At 42.3% G+C, this 16,298-nt stretch overlaps 1 protein-coding gene and 1 pseudogene across 1 annotated transcript; both read left to right on the top strand.

The window, feature by feature from the left end:
* The first annotated feature begins 6,052 nt into the window (after positions 1-6,052).
* LOC147261001 (uncharacterized) lies at positions 6,053-10,497 on the top strand (annotated as a pseudogene).
* Positions 10,498-14,021: 3,524 nt separating this feature from the next.
* LOC147261000 (gastrotropin-like) lies at positions 14,022-16,024 on the top strand. Its single transcript, XM_086204812.1, has 4 exons — positions 14,022-14,145; positions 14,252-14,427; positions 14,545-14,634; positions 15,890-16,024. The coding sequence occupies exons 1-4, from the start codon at positions 14,079-14,081 to the stop codon at positions 15,938-15,940; spliced, it is 384 nt and encodes a 127-aa protein (XP_086060938.1). The 5' UTR covers positions 14,022-14,078; the 3' UTR covers positions 15,941-16,024.
* Positions 16,025-16,298: the final 274 nt, after the last annotated feature.

Below are 16,298 nucleotides of genomic sequence, written 5' to 3'. Positions count from 1 at the left end.
TTTTCTTTTGTGGTCATTTGCACAGGATTTCCCAGGCAATGGTATAGGACACAGCATTTGAAAAGTATCAGACTGAACAATCCCAAGCCTCTGTTCAATTAGTTGGTGGGGTTTCTTGTTTGTTTTGACTATTTTTTTTCTTTGTTTTATTGGATGCTCCTCAGGGTGGCATGGTGGTGCAGTGGTCAGCACTATCGCCTCACATCAAGAAGGTTCTGGGTTGGAGCTGCGGCTCGAGTACGGGATCTTTCTGGGTGAGTCTCCATGTTCTCCCTGTGCCTGCATGGGTTCTCTCTGGCTACTCTGGCTTCATTCCACAGTCCAAAGACATCAAGAAGGGACTAGGCTGATGGTAGGCGTGGCTGTGAGTATGAATGGTTGTCTGTCTATATGTGTTGGCCCTGCGATGGACTGGCGACCCGTCCAGGGTGAACCCCGCCTCTCGCTGGGATAGGCTCCAGCCCCCGCGCAACCCTTAACAAGATAAGCGGAAGAAAATGGATGGATGCTCTTCAGGTAAGATATTGGGATTTTTGTATTTTTCTGTCCAAAAAGGGGTCACAGCAGCTCTTTGCACAGATGTAACTTGATACCTGTACTAGTCACTAAAAGACTTGAGATCTGATGAACAGAATCTCAGTTCCTCTCATCATGCACATCTTCACTTGGCACATGAGAATACCTTTTAATAGGTCAGTCACTTGATAATGTGAGTAATCATTCAGCTCTGTACCCAAAAATCCTCACAAACAGCATCTTATGGTGAGATGGTGGGAGCTCTATCTAGTGTGCTGACTATTTTCTATGTTTGAAGTCTTGCTTCAGTCCTGCACCTAGCACCGACTTTTTGGATGTGCGGTCTTGTTTACCCTTTTTATAAGTTAACATTTGGCAAACATTTTTATTGTTCAGCTCAGAAGTATCAGCTACTATGTTAATACACAACATTTTCAAACATCATGTCATGACGTCATGTTGACATTTCCTGACATCTACCACTTTTTAATTGTCCAGCTTCTGATCTACATACAATAATAGGCAGGTTTTTTTAAACTGATTGCGCATTTGTTGTCAGTCAAGATGATTTCTATCTTGTGTTTTGTTTTTTAAATGAATCTTGATAATCTAACATGAGAACTGGCTGGTAATTCAAGGTTTACCAGACTACTGACACTTTCAAGTCATTGGCTTGCTCTCTGTTCAACATTTTCACACATTACGTATTAACAAAGCTATTTGTCAGAAGTACAAGCTAGTCCACGCTTTTAGCTCTCTACTTTATTTAAAGCATCAAGATACTTGTCTTCCCCTTTCTTCTTTCTTCAGGTCTCCTTTTTCATTTCACTTGCTTTATGCATATCCATTCTCCTTCTCTTTTCTGTCTTCTCTAGCTTTCTCCTCTCCTTACCTCACATTGACTTGTTTCTAGTCATATTACTTTTCTCCCTTTCTCACATCTCCTATTCACTCCTCATCTTCCCATCTTCTCTCCCCTCAACTCCTTGTGTCTTGCCTGACTGCAGTCTTCTAATTCCTTCCTTGTTTCCTTTCCTGACCCCCTATCCCCACCCCCAGCCCCCACCTCACCACCTTGGTTCAAACTCTGATGATTGCTGAGCACATTTCTTTTGACATGAAGACAAAGGGCTGAGTACACATGTGGTTTCTCTGCTAGTGTGTAATATGAAATATTAATGCATGCATAATTTGGCTCCCTGGTTGAGGGGTGGAGGTGGAGGCGGTGAGGACTTTATAATCACCAGTGACGGCTGCCTCCTTCCCCAAAGGATGGCAAGGCTGTCAGGATGGATTGAGAAACACTACAGATAACAGCAACAGAATGCTTACTGTTGGCAGCTACTGTGGCCTATTTCTGTCTCTGTGTTTAATGGTTAGATTGGCTCATTGCCCAAGTTACTGAGGCAGCTCTCCCGAACAGGCTTTTCAAAGTTGAAGGTGCTATGTGTGCAGCATTTTCAGCCATCGATAGTTGTGGTCAAATTAGCTGTGATAGACCACGTTTATTACCATAATTGATGGCTTGCCTTTCATGCCAGTGGTATTCCTGGCATTTCTTAACCACTGTGCTTCAAATTTGCTTTGCAAATTTGTGCTTTGTGTTTTTCAGTTGTCTGGATGTACATACATCACATTCTTGTTAATGGGATGCCTTGGCTACACACTTGGCTCAAATCGATTGATCGAACGATCCATCCACCCATCCATTTTCTATGCTGCTTATCCATTAAGGGTCATGGGGGGCTGGAGCCCAACTGACATTTGGTGAGAGGCGAGGTTCACCCTGGACGGGTGGACAGTCAGTCGCAGGGCCATCAGGAGCAATTAAGGGCTCATTATCTCGCTCAAGGACACTTCAACATGGTCACTGGGGGAAGTGAGAATCAAACCAGTGACCCTTTGTTTGCTAGATGGCTGCTCTACCTCTGAGCACTTGACTCAAATATCAAATCAAATTCAAGAATGCACTCGAGAGACATTGGTGGCCAAAGTTAAGGGGAAAGGTGACTTGCTTGTGTGGCCACTTCAAGTAATCGGTCCATCTTTCCCACTCCTAATATTTTAGAAACACCTTGTGGGAAATTATTTCAAATTTAGTTTAAACATCCACTTGGACTCCAGAATGAGGGATGAAGGATGACTTTAGTAGTCAAAGGTCAAGGGAAATATGATGTTATAAAAATGCGTCATTCCTGGAACCCCTTGAGGAAACGTCTTCAAATACAGTACTAACGTCCTCTTGGACTCAAACCCGACCTAAAAAAGGTCACTGTGACAGTAATACATTGTGGAAGCATTCAACCAGAATGCAGCGTGTCTAGTTTTGTGAGTGATTTCTCCCTCAAGATTTGTCATTGCACCATATCCCCTAGTGAAAACTCCAAAATGATTTGCATCCTGCTTGAAGAATAAAGCTTTTCTGCACTGTTTTTGATCCTCCTAATCTCTGTTCTGTCCTTGTAGCATATAATTTTAATTGCACAAGCAGTTCGAAGAAGCAGAAACATATCTATCACATCTTGGAGTGGTCCAGGCAAAACACAGTAGTAATCCAAAGAAACTGTATTCTAATACTCAAGCTCTACCAAGGCTGGGACGTCCATTTACCCGTTTCCCCTCAGTAAACAGATAGCAATCAAGTTCCCATCTTCTGCCACCATCACCAGGGGCCTGTTTCAAGGTTGTCACTTCCACCTGTAGCTTCCTCGATGAGCTTCATAGTAGGGATTGCCATTTTAACCATTAACATGAACTGGCATTTGCTCATGGTTATCAACTGGCTTGGAGGATCCAAACAAATCTCATTATCAGACACCAAAAGATCTGCTGCCAAGGAATGAACTTTAAAGTCCACCCTGTAACCACTGGCATCAAAGCTAAGACATCCCACAGCAGAAAATATAAAGTGAGGACTTATTAAGCACAATAATAAATATGCTGCTATGCAGTCCTTCCAACATATACACAGATGAGCAAAATGAAAACACTATTAACTCTGACTTACAGAGAGTTGAGATGAACTTCCCTTGTTTGCTAGTCCTACCTGAGTCCTCATTCCTCAGTGGACAGCTACTGCGTCTTATAGTTTTATTCAGAAACAGCTACATGTCATCATGCTGTCCGTTACCTCAGTGGCAAGTCTGTTAATTCACACCAGAGAAAACCTGCTGCACAATGTTGTTGATGTGCGGTGATGACACCTTGCTAGCATGTTTAACTAGTTTGTCACCTGTCACAACCATTATTGTCTGATGATGGGATATTGTCTTTCATACAGGGGTCAACCTGCCTCAGGGTCATTTGCTTGTTGAGGGGCTTTGTACTTTTTCTCTCAGGAGCAACATCATGGCATTAGTCTGACTGTGTTTTATATTCTGCACTGTGGCAATCCCCCTGTCAGTTCAACATTCACAAAGTGGTCTCAGGATTTTTTAAAAGGGTTCCATGAATGCAAGTTGTTATTATCATCACCATCCAGTATTTTTCTTGGATTTAATGAAATGTGGCTGTGCACCTGCCGTGTTGATGGTTGAATGAACTGATTGATTTGTACCTTCTAAGCATCTACCATGACTCAAACTTTTAATCATTTAATGAATAGTATTGAATGGTGGGCGGCATTGTGGTGCAGTGGTTAGCACTGTGGCCTCACAGCAAGAAAGTTCTGGGCTCAAGCCCCGGCTCGAGCACGGGGTCTTTCTGTGTGGAGTCTGCATGTTCTCCCTGTTTCTTTATGGGTTCTCTCCAGTTACTCTGACTTCCTCCCACAGTCCAAATACTTGCAAGTGGGGACGAGGCTAATTTGATACTCTAAATTGACTGTAGGTGTGGCTGTGAGTGTGAATGGTTGTCTGTCTATATGTGTTGGCCATGAGCTGGACTGGGGACCCGTCCAGGGTGAACCCCATCTCTCGTCTAAAGGCTGCTGGGATAGGCTCAAGCCCCTCCGTGACCCTTAACAGGACAAGCGATAGAAAAAGGATGGATGGTATTGAATGGTTAACGGGTTAATGTAGACATCCCCAAAGCAGATGCCGGCTCCGCATCTGTTAGCAGCTCAAATTGCAGCTCTGCTTCCCAAAACTCTCATTTTGAAGAATTAATTAATGCAGTTTCAGATGATTATAATTAGGATAAATAGGCACACCTGGATAGCTTTACAGTTGGTGTTAAGAGTTTTACAAGGAAACCAGGACCCATCCTGTGTTTCTTGTATGTATTTGGTTTCCCTGATAGACAGGAAATGCTAAAAGGTATCAGGAACCCCCCCCCCCTTTCTCTCTCACTCTGAGTGGATGGAGGGAGTGTGCTGAGCGGCTGTGAGAGCGTATTTTTTCTATCTGTTAATGTTGTAAATAGGATGGTAGTGGTTAAAAAGTTTTATCGAGGTGTTTGTGTGAGTGTGTGTGCTGTCGGCTAGTGTTGTTTGCTGGTTGGCGTGACACACGCTGTTATGGAGTTTTCCAAACTCTCCAGGAGGCATGGCTTTAAAATCACGCCTGCTTTTCCTTGTTTGGTGGAGGATTGTAGTTTCCAGTGGGAGGGGTTGTGGGTCAGAGCAGCATTAAATCTGCTGCCAGGATGAACGGAGCAGTGGTGTTTTCTCTTGACGCCATTGACAAAGTAAACAAAGTGATTGAAGCGGGCATTGTGATTAATGACACGTTTGTGTTGGCACTGCCGCTTACCACACCGGCAAAACGAGTGATGATTTCCAACATCCCACCGTTTATTAGTGATAAGTTTCTTTAAGGGAGCTGTCGAGACATGGAAAAATAGTTTCACAGATCAGAAAACTGCCAGCTGGCTATAAGTCACCACTGTTGAATTATGTCTTTTCACACAGACAAAAGGTGCATATGATCCTGAATAAAAAAGACTGTGTCTGGTGTTTAATCTGAGAGTTGATGACTTTGATTATGGGATTTTTGTTACATCTGAAACTTTGATATGTTTTGGCTGCGGAGGGGAGGGTCACATAGCTCAAGCATGTCCTGAGAAAACGTCCACTGCTGATGAACCTTATACCCTTTTCACACTGAAAAACGTGTGTCAACCTGCGTTTGCTCGGCATAAGGGCGCATTCAAGCTTCCAGATGACCACGGAACTCCTGCTGTGAGGGCTGTGTGCCTGTGTTTTTCTCTCTTGTACGTCATCGCGCTGACAACGTCATCATTTCACATAAACGTGAAAGGCTAAAAAGAAAATTGGTACTGTTGAAAAATAGGCAGAACAGACTAAAGCATCACACACCACAGATGTAGCTGCTGGAGGTGCAGTGGTGAGCAGTTATGATGATGATGATATGAAGGAAGAGGTTTCAAGGAATGAAGATAAACAGGAATGGCGCGTGGGCTAAACAAGGGGCAGCAAGCAGGGGAAGAGGTAAACAAATGAAGGAAAAACTGGCTGAAGTCAAGTTGACCATGGATGAGGAGGCAGAAGAAAAAGCACATAGCTAATAGTGACTCTCAAAACAGCAAAGGAACAGTAACCGAGGGAAAATGTAGGCAGCAAGAGGAACAAGCGTCAATGGAAGAGTTCAACATGGAGGAGGAAGAAGAGGAAGATGACAGGGAAGAAGACAGCCAGGTGTCCTTTGTTTCACAGAAAGAGAAGCTGTATGAGACACGACAGAACAGGAAATTCCTAAAACAGACAAAACACATGAACAACATTAAAGTTGAGGATTTTTTGGTTATAAAGAGCTGTTTCTACTTTCGGCTAAATCCCATCCATCCATCCATCCATTTTCTACAGCTTATCCTGCTAGGGGTCGCGGAAGGGCTGGAACCTATCCCAGCAGCCTTCATGCGAGAGGCGGGGTTCACCCTGGACAGGTCACCAGTCCATCGTAGGGTCAACACATAGAGACAGACAACCATTCACACTCACAGCCATGCCTACGGTCACTTTAGAGGATCCAATAAGCATCGTCCCCTCTTGATGTCTTTGGACTGTGGAATGAAGCCGGAGAAAACGCAGGCACAGGGAGAACATGGAGACTCCTCACAGAAAGATCCCATACTCGAACTGGGGATCAAGCCTGGAACCTTCTTGCTGTGAGGTGACAGTGCTGACCACCACGTGCCGCCAATATGGTTACAGATTCTGTTAATTTACAAACTTCCTCTTGGATTATGTTTGGACTTCCAGTTCACAGCAACCATATTATTGCTGTGTCATACACACTGAAGTCCAAGACATTTTCTGTCTATGTCCACAACATCATTAGGAGGGGTATACAGTTCAGGGAATGTCACATACAGACACCACAGGACATACTGTGGATTCCAGGCCAGCTGAAATAAGGGTGTTCATAAGCAGAGAAAGTCATGCAACTGCCAACATGAGCAAGAGATCTCCTCCTCAAAAAGAGTGGCAAGTCAAATGAGTTGACATATAAATAAAGCCATGTTTTGATGAGCTGACTGGGTTCAGTTACAGTTTCCAGGCTCTATTGCTCTGAATGGTTATAAAATTTACCCAGTTAAACCCAAGGTAAAGCTGTATAGTCTCGTGTGTGTGCGTGTGTTTGTGTGTGTGTGTGTGTGTGTGTGTGTGTGAGAAAGAGAGAGAGAGAGAGAGAGAGAGAGAGAGAGAGAGAGAGAGACACAGAGAGACAGACAGAGAGAGAGAGTCATTCTGGTCCCACTTCTTCTGAATCTTTTGCTTCTTGTCCTTGTACATTTTTCCCAGCGTCAGAAAGTGTTCAATGAGGAACATGAAGTAAATGCTGCTCAGCGCTGTCAGACCTTTCCACACAGCGTCCAGGTTTTCCTCATGGTCTTCATGGACGTGATGCCCCTAAAGATCTGTCCCAGAATTCTCATGGAGGTGATGGTGACTTCCCTGAGAGTGGGGGTGACAGACATACAGACAGACACAGAGAGAACTTTTTCATCAAAGCCAAGCAGATGTGCATGTTTTCCCTCTACAGAACCAGGTTTTTGCTCCCTCTCTTTTGTTCTATTACTATCCCTCTTCTTTATATATCTTTAACATGCACACACACACAAACACACACTCACACACATGTTCTCTCTCCCTCTCTTTCTCTCTTTTACTTATACAGTACACGCCCACATGAGCTACAGTTGCATCACTGTTGAATTACCATGCTGTTCCGCATTATTAAACATGACACTCGGCCTAGATAATGGAGCCTTTCTTCATCTCAATTTGGAAGGCTAATCTTATTGCTTTGATTAGCAGCATATTCATTTGCATATCAAGGCCTCCCCTCCTTTAATTCCTGCATCACAAATCTCCTCTATAGCTGTAGATAAAAGGAATCTATCTCTATGTATCTTTCTTTTAAATCTTTTCTTCTGTCACTATCTTTCACTCTCTTTCTCTTCATTAACACTTTGCTCATTTGTTCAAATTGTCTTCCATTGATTTAGGCATCCACCATCATCCTTTTACCATTTTCCAACCTTTCACTGTGCATATTGTAATATCCTTCCATAAAAGAATAAAAAGACACTAAAGCATGACTTCATCAACATGTGTCTTAACAGTTGGTAATGGCCAAGAGATCCCGGTTACTTATTATCCAACAGGATTCACAATGAGGGGAAAATAGATGAGGATAAAAGGGAGTGTTTCAGCAAAAGTCTAAATTACAAGTCTTAAAGTCTATCTATGGGGTTATAAAATACTGAGGACTGTACTTTGCTCTCCATTCATTCATTTAAGTTTGAGCTTGAAACAAATGGAGTTTGTCCAGAGATGGTCTTACAACTTCAGATGATGCAACTCAACTCTTTCCATGTATGTTACTTTGGATAAAATATGATGCCACTCTGTAGAAAGATGAATTGATAAATGTCTACATTTCACAAAGTCATGATTCATGATGTTGTAGTGGGGTAAGTGAAAAGGTAGTAATCTTGTTTCTGTAGAGAAGTTAGTTATTTCTGCATAATGTACAGTTTGAATAAACTGAGTTGGATTGGGATATACAGAGGGGTTCTAACATGGGATCTAGTACACCAAAAGTTAATTTGATGGTTAAAAGAAGATGCAGCTTTTTCCAATTTGTACTTATTTGCTGCTGACCCCCGTCAGATAAGAAGATAGATACTCCACTTCTCCTCCCTGTGTGTGCATTTGGGAGTTGAGACCCACAGAGAATGGTAGTGGATGGGCAGGATAGCATACCTTCCTCTTGCCCATTCAGCTTCAGGTTCAAACAGATCAGGTTCAAGATCTTCCTTTGTTGAGAGGTCATTCTCTTCATCCTCTCTTCAAAGGTTGTCCATGATTATTAGCAACAGTAGCTCTTCGAGTCATCAACAAATTTATTTTAAGTTTTATTTTGTTGACTGAAATCTATGCTGCTGTCAAATCACTGTACCCCTCTAAATATTTTTTTAAACAATAAGGTCAGTTTAGAGTGTCCAATTAGCCAAGTCCCTTCTTTCATGTCTTTGGACTGTTGGAGGAAGCTAGAGTACCCCAACAGAACCAATGCAGGCACAGGGAGAACATGCAAACTCCACACAGAAAGACGCTTAGGTGGGACAGAACGCTCTTGCTGTGAGGTAAGAGGCAGTGCTAACCACTGCACCACCATGCCGCCATATATATATATATATATATATATATATATATATATATATATATATATATATATATATATATATATATATATATATATATATATATACACGCACATCAGCTCGGACATCATCCGAGTCAGCAAGGTCTGCTAGGAAACCAGGGCAATCTGATGACAAATGGGATACTGGAACAAGACACACTTGGACGAGGGCTGAAAATATGGAATTGTTGGAGTGCTACGATATGAGCAATCCCAGAGAGAGGGGATATATCCAGAGAATATAGGACCTATGGATACTTCAAAACCCCCAACACTGGGCTAACAACCCAACTGTTAGCCCAGTGTTGTGAAACTACTATCACAACCAGAGATTAATGAGGTACAACAACAATGCTGCGGCAAGTGGGAGCCAGGACAACAGGTCAGCGGGGGGATGTCATCATCACCCTCACCAATTGAAATTGGGTACCAAGCCCAAATACATACAAAGAGCCTCCACACAAGAGCTGCTGACCTAACAAGGAAGGTTGTGAACCAACAAGAATCCTTGAACCTCAGACGAATACCAAAGCTGAGTTGACAAGTACCCTCAGAAGATGTACTCGTGGATGTGAATGCTGTGCTGAACACTATACCCAAGACATTCATCACAGAGACCAACAAGCTGATGCACAGTAAGGCAACAGTAATACTGGACATGTTAGGGCACAAGCTAGACATGGACATGGAGCATAAGAAACAATACCTTTCATGGAAGAGAAGGATAGAGGCTAAAATAAAGGCAACAAGGAGAGAAATTAGCCAGCTAACAGAGCTGCAGTGAGGAAACATAGTGAATAAAGGTGTGCCCAGGAAATACCATCTAATCCATCTAGCTATCCATTCCAGAGGCACTTGAAACTGTCAAACAAAGGCTAACACCTCTGGCCACCCGACTGAAGAGATACACCAAGGAGGTAGAGGCCAGGAGAATAAAAAAGATGTTCTCCACTGACCAAGCCAAAGTGTACCCTCAGTGGCAGGGGAATAACAACCAACCAGGCCCACCAAAACATGAGATGGAAAGGTGTTGGAAGGGCATATGGGAAAGAGATGCATCACACAACCCTGAGGCATAATGGCAAGTGGACCTGAAAACTGACCACAGAAACCTCTCAGAACAAGAACAGTTATGATCTCAATGGCAGACATCCAAGACAGAGTGTCAAAGATGAACAGCTGGACAGCACCGGGCCCCGATATGATCCACACATACTGGCTGAAAAAGCAACCTACACTCCACGAATGCCTTGCAGTGCAGATGAACCAGCTGCTAAGGGATGGGACGCACACAGAGTGGCTAACCCAGGACAGGCCTGTCCTGATCATTAAGAACCCCCAGAAGGGACCCATCCCATCCAACTTCTGACCAATACCCTGCCTCACCATAACATGAAAGCACCTGTCAGGTATCACAGCAGCTAAGAAAAGTAAGTACATGGTTCAGTACATGAACAGGGCTCTGAAAGGAATTGCGCACTAACACCAGGAGCCAAGCACCAGCCACTGGTTGACAGAGCAGTCGCCCAAGACTTTAAGAGCAGAAAGACCAACCTGTGCACTGCCTGGACTGATTACAAGAAAGCCTACGACTCAATGCCACACACGGATTCAAGAATGTCTGGAACTGTACAACATCAACAGTAACCTGAGACCCTTCGTCAGAAACTTGATGGGGATGTGGAAGACAACTCTTGAGGCCAACTCAAAGTCAATAGCCCAAGTTAACATGAAGTGCGGCATATGGCAAGGAGATGCACTGTCACCACGTGTGTTCTTCATAGGCCTGAACCCCCTAAGTCAGATCATCACAAAGAGTGGTTACAGATACTGATTTTGAAGCGGGGCAACAATCAACCACCTGCTCTACATGGATGACATCAAGTTGTATGCCAGGAATGAGTGAAAAATTGACTCACTGATCCACACCACTAGGATCTACAGCAACGACATAGGGATGTCATACAGATTGGACATGCGGCTGGATGGTATCAAGTGGAGGCAAGATGATCAGAACTGAAGGGGTCGACCTACCAGTAGGGTATATTGGTGACATCCAGAGCAGCTACAAGTACCTTGGGATCCCACAGGCTAATGGAAACCCTGAGGAGGCAGCAAGGAAGCCAACAAGTAGTGAGAAGTCAGCTGAACGGTAAGAACAAGGTCCGAGCAATCAACATGTATGCACCGCCGGTCATCAGATACCCCACTGGGATCACAAGCTGGCCAAAGGAGGAGATAGAAGCCACAGATGTGAAGACCAGAAAGCTCCTTACCATGCATGGAGGGTTTCACCCTAAATCCAGCATCCTGAGGCTATACACTAAATGTATGTTAAGAAAGACGAGGACTAATGAGCATCAGAGCCACTGACCAGGATGAAACATTGAAAACCCAAGAGCATATGAAGAAGATGGCCCCTCAGGAGCTCTGAGCTGCTATAGTGAATGCCTCAGACAGCTAAAACCCAATGAGAGTGAGGAGGGAGAGGTGCAGATGTGGATGGACAAGCCCCTACATGGCATGTTCAACTGCCAGATTGAGCAAGTGGCTGATATCAAGAAGACCTATCAATGGCTGGAACATGCAGGACTGAAAGACAGCACAGAGGCACTCATCATGGCAGCAGGCTTAGCAGGCCCAAAGCACAAGAGCCATAGAGGCCAAGGTCTACCACACCAGAGCAGACCCAAGGTACAGGCTGTGTAAGGATGCTCCTGAGACATAGAAGCGGGGTGTAAGATGCCATCCACAAATGTGTACATGGAGAGGCACAACTAAGTGGTGGAGATAGTGTACAGAAACATCTGTACCCAGTATGGACTAGAATTACCCAAAACTCAATGGGACATACCACCAAAAGTGGTGGAGAATGACAGGTGCTACAGATTTTGTAATTCCAATAAAAAATGTGTGTTGGGACTTTGATGAAGACATCTTTAATCTGGATTTAAGATTCTTAACGCATGCAGAGAGAGGGCCAACCCAGAAGTTAGCCCCTGCAAAACCCAAAAGGATTTTTTAAAAAACATAATCCATTGACTTTGGAATAAAGAAAATAGACATTTGACAGGATAAGAGATTTCAGTCAGTCAAAGAAACGCAAAAAAATTTGTATTGGTTTTTAGATGTGTTTGTTTATTGGCTTTATATGCTTTTTTTCATCATGGGCTGTAATGCATTCGGACACAAGTTAACAAGGAAGTGACCTCTTAATGATGCATTCATCAAGTCACTTGGACATGCAGGTCATGCTGCATAACCAAGTTAAGTCAGCAAAAGAAGATTATTGGTCAAACTGAGCAGTGTCATGTCAAGGAGAACAGAAAATACTGTTAAAAGAAGCAAGGAAAATCTGATGAAATGTGTTTATTTTTGCAAATGGTGCACTTTCAAATATTGACCTTTAGTATGTGTGTGTGTGTGTGTGTGTGTGTGTGTGTGTGTGTGTGTGTGTGTGTGTGTGTGTGTGTGTGTGTGTGTGTGTGTAGGTGTGTTTAGGTGTATGTGAGAGAGAAAAAGAGATAGTGGGTGTCTTTTATAGGATGTTGGCCAATATGATGTTTTATGTCTCTTTAAGAGCTCCAAGGCCATGCTGACTTTTAATGCTTTAGAAACACTATCAGTTGCCTGTGAAATGGCTGAATTGTGTGAGAATTAAGTTAAGTGCAGCATCAAAAGCTTTTACCTATTCACAGTTTGTCCAAATGGAAACCCTCGGGCTGTTCAGTCATAAAGTCACCTTAATAGACAATTTTCAGCCTCCAATGTGCCCAACAGACGTTTAACTGCAATGGTGTCAGTGTTTTTTCCTTTGAGGAGAATGGATGTTGTCACTGTTTACAAGATGTTTTTTAAAGAAATGTTTTATGTTGGAATGACTTATACTTGAAGAAGGGCTATGATAATGATTCATTATCAGAATTAGGAATTGAATCACAAGTTATAACCTTAATCTAACCTATACCTTTAACACATACAACTCATTGGAGCTAAATAACCAAGTGTAGTGGTTCATGCATTAGGTGTTTCAATCATTCATCACTTTTATCCATAAATGACAATTCAGGAATACTGTCCAAAACCCTGGGTAACATATTACAATTGTTATGCTACATAGCACAATCATGCTCATGCATTAAAGGACCACAAGTTCTTATTTTTGTTTTCCTATTTGTTTTTTTTTAATTTGTTTGTTCGTTTGCAGTTGTGATCTTGAGGTCTGGGGAAAACCATGGCAGGGGCATGAGGTAGTGCTTGTTCAAAAAATTTGCTCATTGAAAAAATCAAGTAAAATTTGAACTAATATGACATAATTTTTCTAAAATGACAGACAAAAATAGAATTTGAGATGTTAATGCAAAGGTTTTTAACAACAGTACAACAATTTCGGAAATAAATTTATTACAAATACATAATCTATTAGCTATAGGATATTTAGTTCATACTGTATTAGTTTCAGTATTACACTTTAGATGTCTATAGACTCATAATGACCTTTCATAATAATGACCTTGAACTGTCGACTGATGATCTTTATTCCACATCAGACAATTTTAGAGATAACCTACTTCAAATAAATGAGCTGTATTTTAGAATGAAGGCCTTTATTTAGTGTCCAAATCCATGGTAATAAAAGTTAAAGGTGTGACCATAAGCCATTGCAGGCAAGTTCATTGACCTGGAGGTGAGCTTCCAGCCTGCCCTGGTGAGGTGTCAGCATTTTACTCACTACTTGGGAACTCCATAAACTTGCCTTTATGCAGGTTATTGCCCTCTTCTTCCAAGCCGACTGTAGTCATCATCTTCAGCCGTGATTGCACTCTTGTGTCATCACATGCAGATGAGGGAAGTGGCAAGAGGTAGAGTATATAAACATGGAAGTGTCTTGGTCTCAGTACTCGCTTGCCTCAGCATCTCTGCTCTCACATCTCCACCCACACCAACACAATGGCCTTTGCTGGAAGATGGGAAACTGAAACCCAGGAGGGATACACTGAGTTCTGCAAGCTGCTCGGTAAAGTTTAAGTTTATTTTCAGCCAGATAACACATATGAATTTTATATCTCATTGCTGTCTACATTTTAAACTAACCCCACTTTCGTTTTACTTGCCCTCTTCAGGTATCCCTGATGATATCATTGAGAAGGGCCGTGACTACAAGCTGATCACAGAAGTGACCCAGGATGGAGATGACTTCTCCTGGACCCAGGTATACCCCACAAATGCCAAGGTAACCAACAAGTTCACTGTTGGCAAAGAGTGTGACATGGAGACCATTGGAGGAAAGAAATTCAAGGTAAGAAGGACGTAAAGGAACCACAATCCAAACAACAAAGGAATCCAGAGTCAGGTGATGGAAAAACTAGATAGATATGTTCATCACCATCTGTCTCTTTATCACCTGGATTTTCAGGCCACAGTGTACATGGAGGGAGGCAAGCTGAGTGTCACCTTCCCCAACTACCAACACACCTCTGAGATCAGTGGAGGCAAACTTATTGAGGTAAACATACTGGATCATGAGGCTAGTATCTCAGCTATTCAGCATCTCTTATAGATGGGCAAAACTAATTGAAGTGACGTTGTAAAGTACTCAAATAGGTACCTTGAGCACATGATGACATTTTTTCCTTTAATCAGTCTTTGAGACTCTGGGATGCATAAGTGGCCTGCTATGTAAACATAAGTAGCAAAATAACAAAACTGCCTTAAAATGTCTGTTTACAGTACAATTCTCAATTACTGAGAGCTGACACAGACAGATAAAGATCACATGGTTACACCCGATAGCGCACTTGAGAGTTGGTTTAAAAATGTTTTTGTACAGTTTTTCTGTTGTTACACTTCAAGCTTCATATATATGACTGATTCTTTCTGCATTCTGGAGTCAAAAATCAAGGTATTGCGGAACTATTAGAGCCACCATTTACATTTTGTTTACACTATTCTTAAATTTTATTCAGTTTAGGAGCTTGTCAATCTATTCCAACAATGCACCATGTTAAATCATGAGATATGATAAGACAAGATAAGATCAATTTTATTGATCCTACAACAGGGAAATTCACACATTACCACAGCTCAAAAGTGCAGGTAGAGGGAAAAGGAATGAGAGATACCTAGAACCTTCATACTTAGATGTAAAATAGAATCAAATGTACTCTTCAAAGAAAGTTCAGAAACTTTATTTTGGTTGATTATTTTTCCCCTTTAATGATTCCAATTGGTACTGTATTTTATATCACTGGAAAACCTGATTAGTCACCTATATAACAAGGTACAATTTGTAAGGATCGTGCATTTGTGGAATGAGCAATCCAGCTAAATCTGTGGGTAGTGCCCCCCCCCCCCCCCCCATTGCCAAAATTGCCAAAATTCTTCTTATTCACCTTGTTACAAACTGAAACCAAAACGAGGCTTGGAGTGTAGAAGGATTACACCCTGTTATTGTGAGCCGATCAGAGGCAGAGTAGGGCAGGTTTTAGAGCTGGGCTTCGCTCAGTACAGGTAGGAAAAGAAATAACGCCACTGGATTCATACCTTCGAGCCTCGTTTCAGTTCTTGAAATGGCCATGGGGTGAATAAAGGGACTTGAGGGGGATTTTGGCTAAAACACTACTGTGTATATACACATTTAAGAATACAAGAGGAAAATGTGTCTCAAATGGATATATATGTAAGTGTATGGATAATGAATGAAATATTGACTTCACATATTTACGAAATGTATTTCTTCTATTGTTTTCTTCTCTCTCTAGACCTCCAAAGCTGGTGCTGTAGTGCTGAAGAGAACCAGTACGAAGCTCTAACTGCTGACAAACCTTTGACCTCTTGAACAGTTACAATGGAGACCTCAGAACGACTGTATAATAAATGAACTGAGACTATGACGCAAACATGAAATTTTCTATCGACAATTTTTTTTGTGTCTGTTTGTATTTCAGTAGGCATTTAAAAATCAGCTTCTCTCTCTTGAAATCCAACCCATGCCTTTGCAAAATTCATGGAAAGGCATTTGATGAGTATTGCAGTATAGATTTAGCCTTGTAGAGAACAGCTACAGAATAACAACATGTAGATGTCCATCCATCGTCGTCTTCCACTTATTCCTTACTAGTAAGGGTCACGGGGGGGCTGGACCCTATCCCAGCATCTACGGGCGAGAGG

The sequence above is a fragment of the Aulostomus chinensis genome, chromosome 5 (assembly GCF_037954235.1).
Source record: "Aulostomus chinensis isolate RoL2024-O1b breed Wild chromosome 5, RoL_Achi_v1.0, whole genome shotgun sequence".
Classification (NCBI taxonomy): domain Eukaryota; kingdom Metazoa; phylum Chordata; class Actinopteri; order Syngnathiformes; family Aulostomidae; genus Aulostomus; species Aulostomus chinensis.
Note: the sequence above shows the minus strand (reverse complement) of the source record. Positions and strands in the feature narration are given on the sequence as shown.

What these genes read in the sequence shown, in the direction of transcription:
- LOC147261000 (XM_086204812.1), top strand. Translation starts at nt 14,079, where the DNA reads ATGGCCTTTGCTGGAAGATGGGAAACTGAAACCCAGGAGGGATACACT. An exon ending in TGAGTTCTGCAAGCTGCTCG is followed by an intron (nt 14,146 to 14,251) that starts GTAAAGTTTAAG and finishes TGCCCTCTTCAG; the next exon opens with GTATCCCTGATGATATCATT. An exon ending in GTGGAGGCAAACTTATTGAG is followed by an intron (nt 14,635 to 15,889) that starts GTAAACATACTG and finishes TTCTCTCTCTAG; the next exon opens with ACCTCCAAAGCTGGTGCTGT.